This window comes from Arvicanthis niloticus, chromosome 9, assembly GCF_011762505.2.
Source record: "Arvicanthis niloticus isolate mArvNil1 chromosome 9, mArvNil1.pat.X, whole genome shotgun sequence".
NCBI lineage: Eukaryota > Metazoa > Chordata > Mammalia > Rodentia > Muridae > Arvicanthis > Arvicanthis niloticus.
Genome location: NC_047666.1, coordinates 34,316,872 through 34,333,809, shown reverse-complemented (window position 1 = coordinate 34,333,809; position 16,938 = coordinate 34,316,872). Strand labels below are relative to the sequence as shown.

General features: G+C 48.6%; 2 protein-coding genes across 9 annotated transcripts in view; one reads left to right on the top strand and one right to left on the bottom strand.

Moving 5' to 3' along the window:
* Positions 1 to 8,071, top strand: part of Lrig1 (leucine rich repeats and immunoglobulin like domains 1) — a 101,126-nt gene extending 93,055 nt beyond the window's left edge. For both annotated transcript variants that reach the window (XM_034511419.2, XM_076940146.1), the window contains 7 exons: positions 983 to 1,303; positions 2,711 to 2,992; positions 3,534 to 3,953; positions 4,441 to 4,566; positions 5,199 to 5,345; positions 6,200 to 6,478; positions 6,574 to 8,071. In XM_034511419.2, coding sequence (XP_034367310.1) covers positions 983 to 1,303; positions 2,711 to 2,992; positions 3,534 to 3,953; positions 4,441 to 4,566; positions 5,199 to 5,345; positions 6,200 to 6,478; positions 6,574 to 6,818 — 1,820 coding nt within the window. In that variant the 3' untranslated portion in view covers positions 6,819 to 8,071. The remainder of the gene's footprint in view (positions 1 to 982; positions 1,304 to 2,710; positions 2,993 to 3,533; positions 3,954 to 4,440; positions 4,567 to 5,198; positions 5,346 to 6,199; positions 6,479 to 6,573) is intronic.
* Positions 8,072 to 8,754: 683 nt separating this feature from the next.
* Slc25a26 (solute carrier family 25 member 26) overlaps positions 8,755 to 16,938 on the bottom strand; it is a 105,767-nt gene continuing 97,583 nt past the window's right edge. For all 7 annotated transcript variants that reach the window (XM_034511420.2, XM_034511421.2, XM_076940148.1 and 4 more), the window contains 3 exons: positions 13,964 to 14,028; positions 13,139 to 13,212; positions 8,755 to 9,070 (listed from right to left, as the gene is read on the bottom strand). In XM_034511420.2, the coding sequence (XP_034367311.1) occupies positions 8,953 to 9,070; positions 13,139 to 13,212; positions 13,964 to 14,028 (257 nt within the window). In that variant the 3' untranslated portion in view covers positions 8,755 to 8,952. The remainder of the gene's footprint in view (positions 9,071 to 13,138; positions 13,213 to 13,963; positions 14,029 to 16,938) is intronic.

Below are 16,938 nucleotides of genomic sequence, written 5' to 3'. Positions count from 1 at the left end.
GGAGTAGATAATCTCCACTGACCTATTTCAGACTCTGCTACCAGCTTAGTTCTCCTATCAGACCCCTCTAAGTGATTGTTTTCTTAAATTTCACTTTTCTACTTTAAAACTATAATTTTATAGTTTGTTAAGGTATTCATCTTTATTAAGGTGTTCATGGTCTTTAATTACTATATATGGTTCCCTTAGTTCTTTGACTATACAGAACTGCCATTTTCTTATCTGTATATTTCCTACTTTTGTTGTTGAAAAGTAAACAACAATGTGCAGACAGCAGTGTGGGGATCAGGCTCTCTGCACCCTCCCTTCTAGACTGGTAGCTGCTCTTTACTATCTGGTAGTTTAGGGCTGCCTCCTGGATGTATGTGGTAAAGCCTGCTCTGCACAGCCCCTGGGGTCTCTGCTTGGTTATTTTAGTAATTAGCTAGCAACTGGACACAAATGTCCTTACTGAGTCTCCCATCCTTTACCCAGACCCTGTAGGTGCTGGGTTTGCCACCATTTTCTGTTTGTGCAGGTCCCATCCCAGTCATAGGAAAGAAATTAGAAACCCTTCAAGCCCTCCCTAGGTGTTTGCATACCTCTGTACCCCATGTGGCCTTAGATTCTCAGGAACCTACTGGAGATTGTGATCCCACTGCTGATTGCTGGTGTCTTCTTTACCTGCTGTCTTTCAGAGTTGCCTCGCCGGCTGCCTGAGTGCTAGGGCTGGGCTGCTCACCTGAACAGCTGTGGGCTCGGCACAGCTGGCCAGTGCTCAAGCACCACTGCTTAATCCCACGGGGCTTACTAGGCTGGCTTGATGAGTTGTGGAGTTAGGGTTTATTTCTAATGGGGGAGGCAGTGAGGCCCGAGAGCCATGGCACAGCTATCCCCATGTCTGGTGGAACTGACTGTACTGGCGACTGACCCAGTTCCTTGTCAACTTGAGCACTGCTGGTGTCCACAGAACAGGGGTTCTTACAGTTGGTTCTCTCCCTAGATGATTTTCCAAAGCCACAGATCATCACCCAGCCTGAGACGACCATGGCTGTGGTGGGCAAGGACATCCGTTTCACATGCTCAGCGGCCAGCAGCAGCAGCTCGCCAATGACCTTCGCCTGGAAGAAGGACAATGAGGTCCTGGCCAATGCAGACATGGAGAACTTTGCACATGTCCGTGCACAGGATGGCGAAGTGATGGAGTACACCACTATCCTGCACCTCCGCCATGTCACCTTTGGACACGAGGGCCGCTACCAGTGTGTCATCACAAACCACTTTGGCTCCACATACTCACACAAAGCCAGGCTCACTGTGAATGGTAAGGCAGTGAATGGCATCTCATGCTTCTCATGCACAGAGTCCCACAAACTACACTACTAATTGTTCTGTGCCAGTGGTATGAAAAGACACAAGCTGTTGCATTTCTTTGTGCCATTCCTTGGGTTTTACAGACTGAATCATTGGTTTTGGTTTGGATGGGAGATTACTAAAGTCCAACTATGTTAAGTGGCATTGTGGAGTTAGCTCTGTATTTTTAATCTGTTGTCTTCATAAACCAAGAGATGTGCTTTCCAGATTCCAAGCATCCCTAAGTCCTGAGGGAGCCTCTGACCTCAGAGTAGACAGTACAACTGGGAGCAAGGCAGCTTGGGACAGTGCAAGCCCTCCTCCCTCTAGAACAGTGCTTCTCAGCCTTCCTAATGCTCGATCCCCTAATACAGCTCCTCATGTTGTGCTGACCCCCAACCATAAAGCTATTTTCTTGGCTACTTCATAACTGTAATTTTGCAACTGTTTATGACTTACAATGTAAATGTTTTTGAAGATAGAAGTTTGCCAAAAGGGTTCATGACCCACAGGTTGAGAACCACTGTCTAGAGGCTCTGGAGAGCAGGTGTGGGTTGAGCCCCTGGCTTGACAGTCCAGTGTGCAGGGAGGTTGTGACAAGGTTCTCTTACTCAGGAGCCAGCCCCTGCCCATCAGGGTGGCTTTCTTCTGAACTACCGATTGATGTGGTATGTTGAGGGGTGAGGATAGCATGAATAGCTAAGTCTTCCACACCAGGCTGATGAACTGGCTTGTGGGTAGCCTGAAGCACTGCCTTGGTGTTCTCGGCTATGTACAATACCACAACACACTCTTTACCACAGCGAGGCTGGCCTAAAAGAGGCCCGAGTGTTTCTTGGAGACTGAATAGCTGATAGACTCTCCACCACAGTAGCTCAGACATCAAGCCTGGATACTGTCCACTGTGTCAGCATTGATACTAAAGCCACAGAAGCTAATGATCTACATATTTTTGACTAGGTGTGGCTGATAATGTAGCCCCCATAGACCCCACCCACAGTGGGTTTCCTCAAGAGAGGTGAGCCAGCCCACTGGTTCCTCCCTGGTGAAGGCACTCAGCTAATCCCTAATAGCAAATGTTTTGTTGCCGGGCTCTCTCCAGATAGCTAATTAAAGCAGGTCAGCACCAGACCTACTTCTGGAGGATCCCTACATAGTAACTATTGTGGAGGTCCGGGAGGCAGAATGCTGTATCAGAAGCCTTACCCGAGTGGTTAGCACCAGCCTAGCACTAAGAAGGCATTAAGGGTAATAGGTACAGTATTGTGTCTGTGATGGCACCCTTAGAAGGGATGGAGTAACAAAGAACTGAGCACAGTAGGATCTGTTTGTCAGAGTGTCCTTTTGTATGCAGCTTTACCTATAATTTTTTTTCCAGTGTTGCCATCATTCACCAAAATACCTTATGACATTGCCATCCGGACTGGCACCACAGCCCGCCTTGAGTGTGCTGCCACAGGCCACCCTAACCCTCAGATTGCCTGGCAGAAGGATGGAGGCACCGATTTCCCTGCAGCTCGTGAGCGACGCATGCATGTCATGCCGGATGACGATGTGTTCTTCATTACTGATGTGAAAATAGATGACATGGGGGTCTACAGCTGCACTGCCCAGAACTCAGCCGGCTCTGTTTCAGCAAACGCCACCCTGACTGTCCTAGGTTCGCTACTGACAGTGTGGCAGGGTGTGGGGGGGCTACAACTCAAGTATTATAAGTCCTGCTTCCTGGAGTACCCATGGTAGACTCTTTCTACTTAGTTTGAATTTGGGGGCTGCTTTTAAGCAAGTAGTTCTGGCTCATAAAAGACTTTGAGCAATGAATTTAGTCTGATGGAACTCAGCTGTATGTTAGTCTGAGTAAGAATTCCGAGAGTGCGTGTGTGTGTGTGTGTGTGTGTGTGTATGTGGGTATGCGCGCGTGTGTGCCTGTGTTGGCTATGTCTTGGTCAGGGATAGGAACACAGGTCTATAGCAGGACAATTTGGGATACGGTTGGGCTTTAGTTCTTTGCTCTGTTGAAATGTTCCTAGAATAGCAATGATTTACTCACATTAGGCTTTCTGAAAAGCTTGGTGCTCCAATAAAACATCTCAGATAGCCTTTCACTACTACATGGGATTGTCTCCTGTCTGGAAAACAAGTACACCTCCAGCAAGCAAGACCCATGGAATAAATGTGCAATTTCCACTGCCTTCCTGCAGAAACTCCATCCTTGGCAGTGCCTCTGGAAGACCGTGTGGTAACTGTAGGCGAAACAGTGGCCTTCCAGTGCAAAGCAACTGGGAGCCCCACACCACGCATCACCTGGCTTAAGGGAGGTCGGCCATTGAGTCTCACAGAGCGGCACCATTACACTCCAGGCAACCAGCTGCTGGTTGTTCAGAATGTGGTGACAGAGGACGCAGGCCGGTACACCTGTGAGATGTCTAATCCCCTGGGAACTGAGCGAGCACATAGCCAACTGAGCATCTTACCCAGCCCTGGCTGCCGGAAGGATGGGACCACTGTAGGCATCTTCACCATCGCTGTGGTGTGCAGCATTGTCCTGACCTCGCTGGTGTGGGTGTGCATCATCTACCAGACCAGGAAGAAGAGTGAGGAGTACAGCGTCACTAACACAGGTCAGCAGCACAGCAGATGTGAGGGGTGGGGGGCAGGCGGGTGGCACCGCCACAGTTGGAGGAAAATGATGCAGACCTGGGGCTTTGCCTAGAACCAAAAAGGTCTCTAGAACATTTAGGAATATGGATTCTACCTGTAGAGTTGAGACTTTGGTCCCCCTGACATCATGTAGCATACTCTCAAATGCACGGACTTGCTGGTCTCTGCAGTTTCTGGTCTCTGTGGCAGTTCAGAGGCCCCAGGGCTATGCCTGTTATGAATCGGATTGTTCCCAGGCACTCAGTCTCTTGTTAGGCCTTCCTTTCCTTGTTCCTTGGAGTTAGGCATCTGACTGCCATGACTTTACACCAGGGTGTAAAGGAAGTTAATGCGCGGCTGATTCTGCACAGCTTTCGGGACACAGTTGTGTGGCCTGGTGATGGTGAGTAGTTATCTGTATTTACTGTTGCGGCAGCCCTGTTATTTTATTGTCTTGTCTCCTTGCAGATGAAACCATTGTGCCTCCTGATGTTCCAAGCTACCTCTCCTCTCAGGGAACCCTTTCTGACCGGCAGGAAACTGTGGTCAGGACTGAGGGTGGTCATCAGGCCAACGGGCACCTTGAAAGCAACGGTAAGTTCAGGAACAGTGAAGCAGTTGATCTGGCTGCCCCAGTCCTGGATGAAGTCTTACCTTCTCCACGGGGCAGTCTGGGCACCCTTGTCACATTTGGTGAACCAGGCCTTTAATTGACAGATATTTTGCTTTGGATCTGGTGTGTGCAAGTTCTATGCTTTTAACATTTGGTCCTCCAGGAAGTCCTGCATTGGGCTTAGCACTATGTCTTCTGGTCAAGGTAGGATTGCCAGACAGAATATATGCAAAGGCCATTCCAGGCCTCCAAAGCAGCCCATAGCTTTTACTGTGGCACTTTACATGGGATAAGTGTGAATCAGTCAACCTCAGGCTGAAAACACTTAGGAAAGAGAAACTATCTACACTGACTATATATGGACGTTTTACATTGTCACTGGGGACTGTGAGTGAAGATGACTTAAGGTCTGTCAGAAAAGGTGCACAGTTTATGTGCAAAAAGCATTTCACAAAAAGGACTTGAACATCCTCGGATTTGGGCATCTCAAAGGAGCATAGGAACCAATCCCTGGTGGATGGCAAGGCGCTGGGAAAAAGCTGAGGTCTGCTGGCTATTAGGCTGTGCCATCTAAGCAGCACGCAGCTTCTAAGTTGTCAGGGCTCTGTTTCAGGTGTGTGTCTGAGAGACCCGAGCCTCTTCCCAGAGGTCGACGTTCATAGCATCACATGCAGGCAGCCCAAGCTGTGTGCTGGATATACTAGAGAGCCCTGGAAAGTGACAGAGAAAGCTGACAGGACAGCTGCTCCACATACAACAGGTAGGAGACACTCAAGTCAGGGGAAGCAGTTGCTTTTGACCCTGAAATTGGGTTGACTTAGTTAACTAGAATAGTGGCATATGACTGGTCACACACTGTCTCTGAACTGTATTCAGAATACAAACAGGATTTTGTTTGATTTCACAGCCCTGTCTCTGAGGTAAGTAAGTGAACTGACGGCTGAGTTTTCTTAACATCAGGAACTTACAAGACAAGGCCTGCCCTTGCGCCAGGACTGTTGTACGGACAAGGTTTCACTGTTACATCAGGCTGTCCTCAGCCTTCTGAGATGCTGTGGCTGGGCTACCATGCCCATCCATTAGGGTGCTCTTTCAAGAGGCCAGCTGATGTCCTCAGTCACTCTCTGCCCTATGTGTTGAACAGGCTTTCTCACTTAAACCCAGGGTTTCCTGCCTCTGCTTTCCATGCCCTTAAATTAGTCGGGCCACCACACCTGCCTGGCATTTCCAAGAGTACTGGGGACCTGAACTCTGATCCTTATGCTCACTCAGCAAGCACTTTCCTACTGAGCCCTCTCCAGCCCTGCTACCAGGACTCTCAAGGCTTGCTGTCTAACTGTTAAGAAGATCCCTTACTGTGATGCCTAATGCAGTGTTCCTCTTATTCTCCCTTCCCTCGCTTTCCTGTGATCAGAGTGTGCTTTCTAAATGAATTTCACATGGACACTTAAGCACACAAGACTAAGACATGGTTGGTCTAGTTCCTCTCCACGTACACATTCCAGGGAGGGACAGGAGGCTACAGTGGCAGTGGTAAACAGGACTCATCTTCCAGTTGGGCCTGTGAGAGGGAATGGAAACTTTAGTTAACCTCTGCTTCTCTTCTTCACTCAGCACACAGTGGTTCTGCTGTATGCAGTGACTGCAGTACTGACACAGCCAGCCAGCCCAAGGAGCAAGCCTTCCATCCCCAGCCTGTGCCCAGAGACAGTGGGCAGCCAGGCATACCAAGCAGTCAAGAGCTCAGGCAGCATAGCCGAGAATATTCTCCACACCATCCTTACAGTGAGACTGAGGATGGGTCTCATACCCTCTCTGGGGGGCCCATCTATCCGAGTAACCATGACAGAATACTGCCAACCTTGAACAAGGAGGCATCTGCAGATGGGAAAGGTATGTATTGTGTTAGAGGAACATCAGTGGTCTGCTGGGAGCCTTAGGAGATTAGGGTGCATAGGCTGATACATCTCTTTTTGTTTTTTAAACAGGAGATTCCTCTTGGACTTTAGCAAAGTTACATGAAGCAGACTGCACAGACCTAAAGCCTTCTCTTACATTAACTCCAGGCAGCCCAGAGCTCATAGAAGATGCCATATCTACTGAAGCCCAGAGCTTGCTTGTTTCCAATGGCCACCTCCCCAAGGCCTGTGACTCTAGCCCTGAATCTGTGCCACTGAAAGGACAGATCACTGGGAAACGGAGGGGACCATTGCTGTTGGCACCGAAAAGCTAGGCTTCATCTACCTCAGCTCTTTAAAGCAGTCGCTACAGGAACGAGGTAGGAGAGGCTGTGGGAAGTTTGTGTCCAGACATCACTCTGGACAGTTTTGACTTCCGTGTGGAATGTCAGTCGGCTAAAGGACGTGGCATCTGGAGCACAGAAATGCAAGAGACTATTTGTGTACAAAAGACAGAAAAAGTATTTGATACCACTGTACATAAGAGTTTTCAGAGATTTCATATATATTATATATCTTTTACAGAGACTATTTTAATCCTTAGCGCATGGGTCCCGCTTTTGGTGATATTTTCACATTAGGTTGCTGTCTAATTTTGGAGAGGGTCAGGAATCGTTCTGGTGCCTTACTGCACAGTTGGAATTCAGGTAAAACATATCAGCTGTTGCTGGTGGTTGGGAAGGAGGAGGGCATCTTAGCTATGTGGCACTTAGTGGTCAGATTCGAGTGCACTGGCCAGACCTATGCAGGCGTGGTGTTGGCAGCCTCACAGTAGAGCAGGGTGCACGGGTCGAGATTGAAGGCTGTTAATCCACCAAATGCCATCATGGCTCAGAACAATTACGCACTGCCTTCTGTCTTTCTCTGTAACTCACTTGGTAAAAGCAAATGTCTTGTCACCTTCAGTGGTTCTTTGAAGCTTATTAAGGCGGAGGCTACCAGTGTTGGTACCTGTGGATTCTCAAATAGTGAGGTTTATTTCTGCCAACACAGAATCACAGTGGGGGAGAAAAGGAGGAAGTCTGTTTCCAGGGCCAGCTGAGTTCTGCTGAGCAGGCCTGTCCACACTGTTCCTCGCACAGTGAAACTGGGCTTGGACTGCACAAGACTTGAGTCCTAGATCTGGGTGTATTTGCACTTTGGGGCCCTGTTGCTAACCATCTTGTGAGTGCCAATGTGTAATTCAGTAAAGACTACATGGAAATAAACTCGGTCCTTAAAACTCCAGAAAACTGAGGGGAAGCGTTGGCACAGAGATGGCCTGTGTCACAGTGTAGTGTCACCGTGGCCAGGGCAAGCACACTGAGAAGGCTATTCTCCACAGCTGGATGGTTATTGTTACTTCCACAAAATATGTGAATTTGCTGCTTCTGAGAGGCAATGTGAAAGAGGAAGTATTACTTTTTATGTACAGAGTTATTTATTTATAGAAATTTTGGTACAGTGTACATTGAAAACATGTAAAATATTGAAGTGTCTAACAAATGGCATTAAAGTGTCTTTAATAAAGGTTCATTTATAAATATAAGTGTGTGTTGCAGTCACTGTTCTTGTAAGTGCAGTCACTCTGCTATTAACAATGTTTCCCCAAAAGGAGACTGCTTAGACCAAGCAGCACCGACCACACTGTTGCCCCCGAAAGACACAGTGGCACTACATTCCTCAGATAGCTCACTTTTTTTCCATATGGAGTTGGTTAGTCAAGCCTTATGCTCCCCAAATATGCTGACCCTTCTACCTCCTGCTGGCGTATACCATGAGGACAAAGGGGCAGCTCCAGCTGGCCTCCAGGGAGGACAGTGTGGTCACGGGCTTTGCTTCCCTGTGGGCCCACCCACTCACTGGCACTGCAGCTGTCTGCTGTCTGTCATACACTCCAGGGACTTTGGGGGCACTTTTCTGTAAAGTAATATAATCATATTTATGTTTTTATAGGAGAAATACAAGGGTAATTAAAAACAGCAGCCTCCTCACCAGAAAGAATGCATGCTATGCACCTGCAGTTCATGCTTTTTAAACAAAGCTATAATCTTACACAATAGGCATTAGCCCAGGGGAGAAACACCCGCACCTTAGCTTTTGCCCCAAGCCTCCTTCCTCCTCCCAGTCTGCTCACTCACTTCCACTTGTAGCCAGCTTGCTTTTCTGGTGACTCCAATAGAGAGCAGAAAGTGCAGGATTCTAATCAAAACAACTCTGAAGGGCCTGGTGTGAGCCTTACCAAGAGTATTTATTGAGAGGACTGACATGTTGGGTCAGAGCTGCACCAAGGATACTTCCCTGGGGACAGCTGGGCTTCGGCCTTCGTTAAAGCTGCTCTCCGCAGGCATCTTCAGGGATACACAGTCGCACCAGTCACGGGAAGGCAGGGACTGCACAGCAGTCCTCCAAGGACAGGTACTGGCTGCTTCACAGGCTCTTCCTGCCCACCTCTAACAGCAAGCTTCGGGTCTGGTCATAGGCACCCAGAAAGATAAAGCCTCCCATGCTGATGGCTGCCATTCTTGGAAAGACACCTGCGAATAACCTAGGGACAGGAAAGGGTCATGTTCCGGACTGCCCAGAGTTTGCTCATTTCAATTCATCCACTTGTGAAACCTCACAGAAACTTACAGTCAGTTTAGAAAGCCACTCAGTAACACTCGGACGTGTGCAGGAGAGACTGGAGTTCAGCCTAGCATGGCTGCACTAGCTGGAAACACTCCCCCGACAATGTGCTCTAACGAAAGGCTCAGGGATGCATCTGAGGTGAGGCTGGTAAGGGTGTGTGGCAATGGGACACCTGAGGGGCCTCCAGCTCTCAGTTCAGGGAGACAAAGCAAATTCTTCAACAGTTCTGCTTGCTTGTCCTGGGGCTCGGTTGTATTTTGTTGTTGGAGTTCCACAAATGTGATTCTATAGGAAGAAAATGAATCTTTCTGGATTCCTTTTTTCTAAATAAGGACACCAGAGTCACATATGACTGGTGAAGGTGCAGCACCTCACAGTGTCAGTTCTAAACTCTCAGTTGTCCCATCCCTAATCCAGTCAGAACCACTGTGGTGTCAGGAAGCCCCAGAAGTTTTCAAATATCCATTGTGACATTATGAAGTAATCTACTAATGACCTCACCTGGCTCGACAAGAAAGCATTGTGAAAACAGAGTAGCACACAGCTGGAGAGAACAAGACAGAAGCAGCCCCAACCATAAAAGGTTACATGTCCACATGACCGCCCGGCTGATGAGCACAGGGCAAGTCCTAGACTGTAAATTACTGCTTTCTACAGAGGCCGTGGGGGTGGGAGAGTGACAGACAGAAAGCCTGATCTTATTTCTACTGAAACCCTGTTACCCAGAAAAGTGTTTCTGTATGCAGAAAGACAAACTTAGAAAACTAGAACTTGGGCTGTCTTGTTCTTGGGGAAAGGCACTTGCCGCCAAGACTGATGACCCAAGTTCGATCCCTGGAGAAGGAAAGAACCAGTTATCACAGGCAGTTTGATGTCTATGTGTGCACACCAGTGGAGAGACTCTGGGTGTAGGGCAAATGTTTTATTAAGACAACACGTGTGCCTTTTATTGCTGTGGGAAAGCCTTTGTGCTAAGTGGAGGCTAACAGCTGACAGACGTCCTGCTGGATACACAGCCCCCATACCCTACATAACCAGTGGGAGTGCTCAGCTGCTCCTCCCACAGAGGAAAGCAAGGACTTTACAGAATGGGACCTTCTAATAAGCTGTTTAGGGAGCTAGAGAGAATGGCTTAGAGGGTAAAGTGCAGCATGAGAACCCGAGTTCAGATGTCTAGAAAGCGCGTGAAGCTGTGGCAGCGCTCTGCGGTAACCCCAGTGCTCCTATGGTGATGCAGCATCCCAGATGTCAGCTAGCCTGGCACAGGAAGTGGCAAACAAGACACCTACTGTACAAAAGGTGCTGGAAGGGAGGCCTGGAGACACTGAGCTGCAGCAGACCACTAGCCATGAGCATCCCCCGGCTTCTAGGTCAACCTCACTCAGCTTTTGCCACTAACAAGCTCAGCAGAGGCCAGAGACGGATGGGACCAGTTACAGTGTCACTAGGTGACCAATGGACCATGGCCTCCTTAAAGGGGAGTTTCTGTAGCAGGGAGAGGTTCCACCAATGCTTGCAGACAGACTTGTGAGTAGGCCAGGGTGTGTTCCAGGGACAAGGGACAGGATAGGCAGGCAGGAGCTCCCAGCAGCAGTGCAGACATAAAGGGCATATTCAAGAAAAAAAAAATCGTAATCGGCAAGGAAAGGGGCAATCTAGAAGCTCTGCAGCTTCTGGGCTAAAGGAGCATGGGTAACCAGTCTGCCCTTCAGCGTGGCTCCCCGCAGTCTCCTCTGAGAAGGCATCAGGTTCCTTGGTGGTAGGGGCCGCTGGGAGGTGTGTGTGCAGGGCAGGGGCACAGACAGTGGTGGCTCTATCTGGCACTGCCACAGAGGAAGTGGGCTGAGCCACCTGCCCAGAAAGGGGCCAGTAGTTTTCATTTGTTTCTTGGTCTAATCATTTGCCACATCGAGGGGCTGAAGCTGCTGCAAGCTCAGCTGCAGCCACTGCTGCATGGAACATGCTGTTCAGTGCTGCCCTGTACACGGTGACCGGAGTCTAAGACTGGAGACTCAGAAGACGAGCCAAAAGCCAAATTACCTTTCAGCACTAGGGCTGGGTCAAAACAAACATACACCCTTGGCCTGTTCTGCTTTCTCTCCTCCAGCACTGCTTAGCTTTAGTCGTGTATGCCATGACCTGGGCAGGGAAGGCTGCTCTCGTGTCATCTATACAGCAGTGTGCAGTGGCCACGGCGGGGCACTGCCCTGTCCAGCATGCCCTTTCTTGTCACCACATTCTCAACACTGGCAAGTGAGCTGTAGCCCCACAATACCACAGTCAGAGGCCCAGCCACTGCTTACCTAAGAGGCTTCCCAAATAATGCACATGGGGCCCACAGCCCGTGTCCCCTCCTCACTCCAGCTCTTTGTTCAGTGTCAAATTAGTACCCAAATTAATGACTGACATGTTCTTACTCCTCACAAGGTGTCAGCCATGAACAGCAGACTCACTCCAGACGCTAGCACCATGCCTCTCCTATGTTCTGACACACCGAGAGTCAGTAAGCCCTGTCTTTTAGATAGAATCTGTACCTCAGACCATCAGAACCAATGTTCAATGAAGCCACCCAGCCACCACTTACAAACGTCCAGCTGGAAAACTCAAACAGACATGGAGTTTGCTCTCTGGCAAAAGCCTCACCATGTTTACCAGACCATCAGACAGCTGAATTTTAAGATGCCCAAGTTACACAAAAATGGCAATCAGTGATGCACTGTGGCATGGGGATAGGTGGGCGGCAGTGCCAGGTGAAGAGGCTAAGACAGGAGGGCTCAGGGCGGCACTGAGCCGCTGCTCCCAATGCAGGCCATCCCAGCGACAGGCTCGCCCTCCAGCCCTCCAGAGGGAGGCTGCCTGTGTGTGCTGCACAGCATGTCAAGACGGTTTCATAGAGCAAACCCTTCTGCTTTTCTAACTACTCAACACAGACGCAGCTCCAGCACCGCTGAATGGTGAATCAGGGTGCAGGGATGGCTGTTCAGGAGATAAAACATGACATCTGGAGGCACATAGGGCTGGAGACATGGTTCACTAAAGTGCTTGCTAGGCGAGCTTGACCCAAGCTCAGATCCTCAGCACCTCATAAAAGCCAGGGGCAGTGGTCCTCACTTGTAACCCAGCACACGGGGAAGGGAACAAGGAGGTCCTCGGGACTCACTTGACAGCTACTGTAGCCAAAATGGTGAGCTCCAGGTTCAGGGAGACACCCAACCACAACCTCTGTCTGCTGCAGGTACACTCGTGGGCAAACACACCCATCTGCATACCATGTGCAAAAAAAATGTGAGGCGCTTACCTAGCACCAGAGCAATAATAGCCACCTGAAGCCAAGCATGTAGAGCAGACAGCACAGTGATGAGCTGGATAACGCTTTAGAGAAAAACAGACTGCATATACTATGTTGGCCTGTAAGATGACAGTGCATCTGAAAACCAGCCACCATGATCTCTCTATTTGTGTATCTCCAAATATACAAATATTTACTGCTCTTACAACTGCCCATCATCTTCTGGGTAGCCACATGCTGTACTTGCAGCTAGGAGCCATATTCAACAGGTATGTAGGTGACACCATCTACATTTGTGTGAGCACATGACGTTTTCAGTGACAAAATTACCCACCAACAAAACAACGCCTATGATGCAGAGCACAGGCATCACTAGGCACGGCTGCCGATGGTTCCAAGGGTGCCTGCCCAAGCCCCAAACACTTTAACTCACTTGCATTCTACACTGTGTGAGTGGGAGCCAATTTGTATCAACGCTGAGCCAAAACACTGACATACATTTACATGTCATCCAGTGTCAAGAAGAACAAGACTAAGAACCATGTGGCTAGAAGGCTGTCACTGACTGTGCTGTGCGATCTTACATATGCAGCATAAGAAAAAGAAAAGGCGCAGTGTTCATCCATAGCAGGCACAAAGACTTGAGGAAGAGCAGTGGAAAAGAGCAAGGCAGCCGAGGGCTCACTTTGTCCTTACCCTGCTAGTCCCTGTGAGCGCCACACCCCGTGCATGGCTGAGAGCACGTTCCCAACAGCAGTGCTGGACCCCGCCTAGGGAAGACAAGGAGGGGAGAGAGCTGTTACATCCTGGTTCTCTGAGCAGACTCCCCTCACCCTCATCCAAGGCTTGCCCAGGCTTGGAAATCTCACCTACAGTCAGAGGTGCAGACAAATACTTAGGGGTGGGGGAGCTGCTTCTCACAGTTCACCTAGAAACTAATGGCAACATTCAACAGGAAGCCCAATGGGGGTGGGGCTTCTATAGGCAAGGGTCTGTCTCTGAAGCCTGATAGTGAACAGAGAGTGCACTTTCAGTTTTAAAATGACCCCACCCTCAGGGTTGGTCCTCTGCGTTCTACAGTGCTGCACTTTGAGAGTTTGCTTGGTCTAAGTATGTTACTGGAATTCTTTAAAGCTCAGCCCAGAATTTGTTTTGTTGTTTGGTTTTCTTTTTTAACAATTTGGACAACTGTCTTAACCAGTCACAGATAACCATGACCTGAATTGTGAATCTGCAGATCGGCTTCCTCAGAACATGAAGCTCGTCAACCTCTCTCAAGTCTTAGATCTGAAAACAGCAATACCAAGCAGAGGCCCTCAGATGTGCCGCTCCCACAGCACAGCTTGAGAAATGGAAGCGTGCTACACATAGATCCATCACAGTGACAGCTGACGGCATGCGGCAGCGATGACAGAGCCACTCTTCCAAAGTCAGGGTTATTAATGGTCTGGCAGGTTCTCTGATCCTTACAACTGCCCCGCTAACAGATGTGGCATAGAACCTGCGTGATCTGCTATTTACCTTGGCCAGCATGATCCGTGTCTTAGCCACGTCCAGAGGTGTAGTGACTGCAGCTGCAAAGCCACCTGTATGTGAGACCCACCAGTCAGTGAGATGTCCAGACTAGACAGCTACAGCTACCAGCACTTCTACAGCTGAATACACATAACTGTCAAAATAATTTGCCATCATGTCTACTTGAGTGTGTTGAGAATAGGGTACACACCAACAAGTTCACCTCCCTACTTCACATTTCCTCAGTTCTGGAGCAAGAAGGTGAAGGAGTGAGGCCCTACACCTCACCCTGCTCTTGCACTGCCTTGTATACTAATCCAAATGTGTATATGACATACATCAATGACCAGATGTGGCTTTTCAGTGACAGAAGCACACGGCTCTGGGCATTGGGAATTACACCTTTCTTCTACAGGCGATCTGTCTCATGGTCACCAGAAAGCTTTGGTTCTTGACGAGGCAGATGGGCAGGCTCCTGTGTGTCACAGGGGATTTCTTTATAAATAGCCGGACTCTTCAGGATACAAGACTATGTTTTCTTTCTTTCCCAGGCTCTGGATAACAGTTCAGGAAAGGATTATACTTCTGCCTTCTGCATCACCTTAGAACCCTCTTGCCTTGGCATGCATTCAGCGCCTATGCTCTGTTTCCCTCATCTAATTTCTGTCATGTCAAACTGTCCATAGATTTTAACTGTGGACACAGAAACCAAAACTCAATGCTAATGTAAACTACAGTTTATGGTCTTACATGGTTTTGTTTGCTTAAGACAAGGTCTTAAGACTATGTACTTGGAGCTAGCCTGAAAATTGCTATGTAGATCAGGCTGGTCTCGAACCCACAGAACTAGCTTTCATCTTCCTGTCCTGGGATTAAAGGTGTGCGCCACACCAGGCTTGGTGTCAATATTTTATTCACTTAGTACAACAATGCATTTGAAACCCTGAAAGGGGTTGGTGAGATGGCTCAGCGGTTAAGAGCACCAACTGCTCTTCAGGAGGTCATAAGTTCAAATCCCAGCAACCACATGGTGGCTCACAACCATCTGAAATGAGATCTGATGACCCCATATGGGTGTTTGAAGACACCTACAGTGTACTTTGGGCCAGAGGGAGCAGGGTCCAGAGTGATGGAGAAATAAAACCCTCTAAAGGGCTTTTAGGAGGTTCAACTCCTGGGAGCCAGAGATGAACAGCTGTTATGTCTGGGGATGGGGTGCACAGAAGGCTCCAGAAATAGCTCCAGGCACCCCCTGCTGTGGTATATGAGCAAAAAGGGCATTTGACCTCTGACAAATATCTTTCTAAATATGTGACTAAAATGAAGTTGTTACAGTAACCCTGGCTGTGGTGACATCTGTTCTGACAGTTGTGGGAAGGCCCACCCATTCCTTGTTTGTGTTCTATTCTCAGTTATTCACAACTGCCACACACCTTGGGCCTATCAGTGGCCCCTTTGTCTAGAACCTCTTACCTTTTGTCCTTTTAGACTGAGTTTGTGGGACAAGGAGATGGCTTGCAAGTTAAGAGCATTTGCCATGAGCCTGATACGCTAAGTGAAACCACTGAAGCCACATTGAGGAAGGGAGACAAGCCCTCAACTGCCCTGATTCCCCATGCTTCCATGGCATGCACCCGCCTTCACCCTCACCTAGCACACATTAAACAGACAGATCTTAAACCATTCAGAAAGGCTCTGCTCAGTGCAGAGCTCAGAGCTGCTCCTAAGCTTGGCCAGCCCCAGCCCTTTTGGCCCTGGTCCCTGCTGCCTCAGATGCTCATCTGTAAAGTGCAGGCCACCGTGGGGCGGATTCTCAGTATTAAAGAGTCCCTGCAGTGTCTAGACAAGGAGTAACCCACAGTAGTGCCATTAGGTAGGACCTCCAGTCTAGGCGGGCCCTCTGAACTCTTTGCTAACCTGATGCAAGCTGGAGTCATCTGGAACGTCACTTGAGGAGTTGCCTACCTCCATTGGCCTGGAAGCAAGTCTGATTCATGTGAGGGCACCACCTACTGTGGGCAGTGCCAAGTCGACAGGTGGTCCTAGGGGGTATGATAAAGCAGGCTGAGCAAGGTGTGGTGGGCAAGCCCATATGGAATGTCCCTCTATGGTCTCTGCTTCTGTCCCTGCTTTGAGTTCCTGTCCTGACTTCAGGAAAAGCTACAAGCTGAAATAAACCCTTTCTTCTCATGTTGATTTTTGGTGTTTAGCACAGCAACAGGAAACAAGCTAAGACATGGGTAGAGAGAATGGGTGATTTTTTTCCTATCTCTAATCTAGTGCACACAGTAGGCACTCAATACGCTTAGTGGGTGCCCCAGACAAGTCTATGATTTTTACAAACTAAGCATGTAAGGTGACCCTGTAAAAAGCAAGGACAGACTGGCATGAGTGCCACCCTTGCTTACTTGCCAGGCTCTCCAGATGGATGCCAGCACCATCACCAGTATCCACTACTGCCACACAGCGGCTGGATGGAGCTGGGAACGAGGCTGCATATATCCTACCAAGCCCTCAAAATGATCTTGCCACACCCAAGGACTCTGATACAACAACACATTAAAATAAGTCTGAATATTAAACTTTATTCTTTTACGTAAAAAACATTCATAAGCTGCCCTAAATCAATTTATAAAGCTGACAAGTAACATTTAATAAATTTGGTTAGCTCAAGTTGAACTTGCCCTGGCCACCGGCAGAGGTTAGCCATCCTTTCCTGTGGACACCTGCATATTCTCCAGAGATGTGTGTTCCATGAAAGTAGTGTGGAAGAAAGATGAACTCAAAACATACATGCTTTGATAGGCCCTGATTTTACTACCATGCTGGGATCTAGACTTTATATAAGGCATTAATAAATCAATTTGAAGGCCCTCAAATACTGGACTACTTTAACTCACACAGAGAATAGCTTTGTATATCCCTAATGTTTAGATAAAATGGAGTATTTTGTATATTCTACTTACAGGATAGATGGAAGG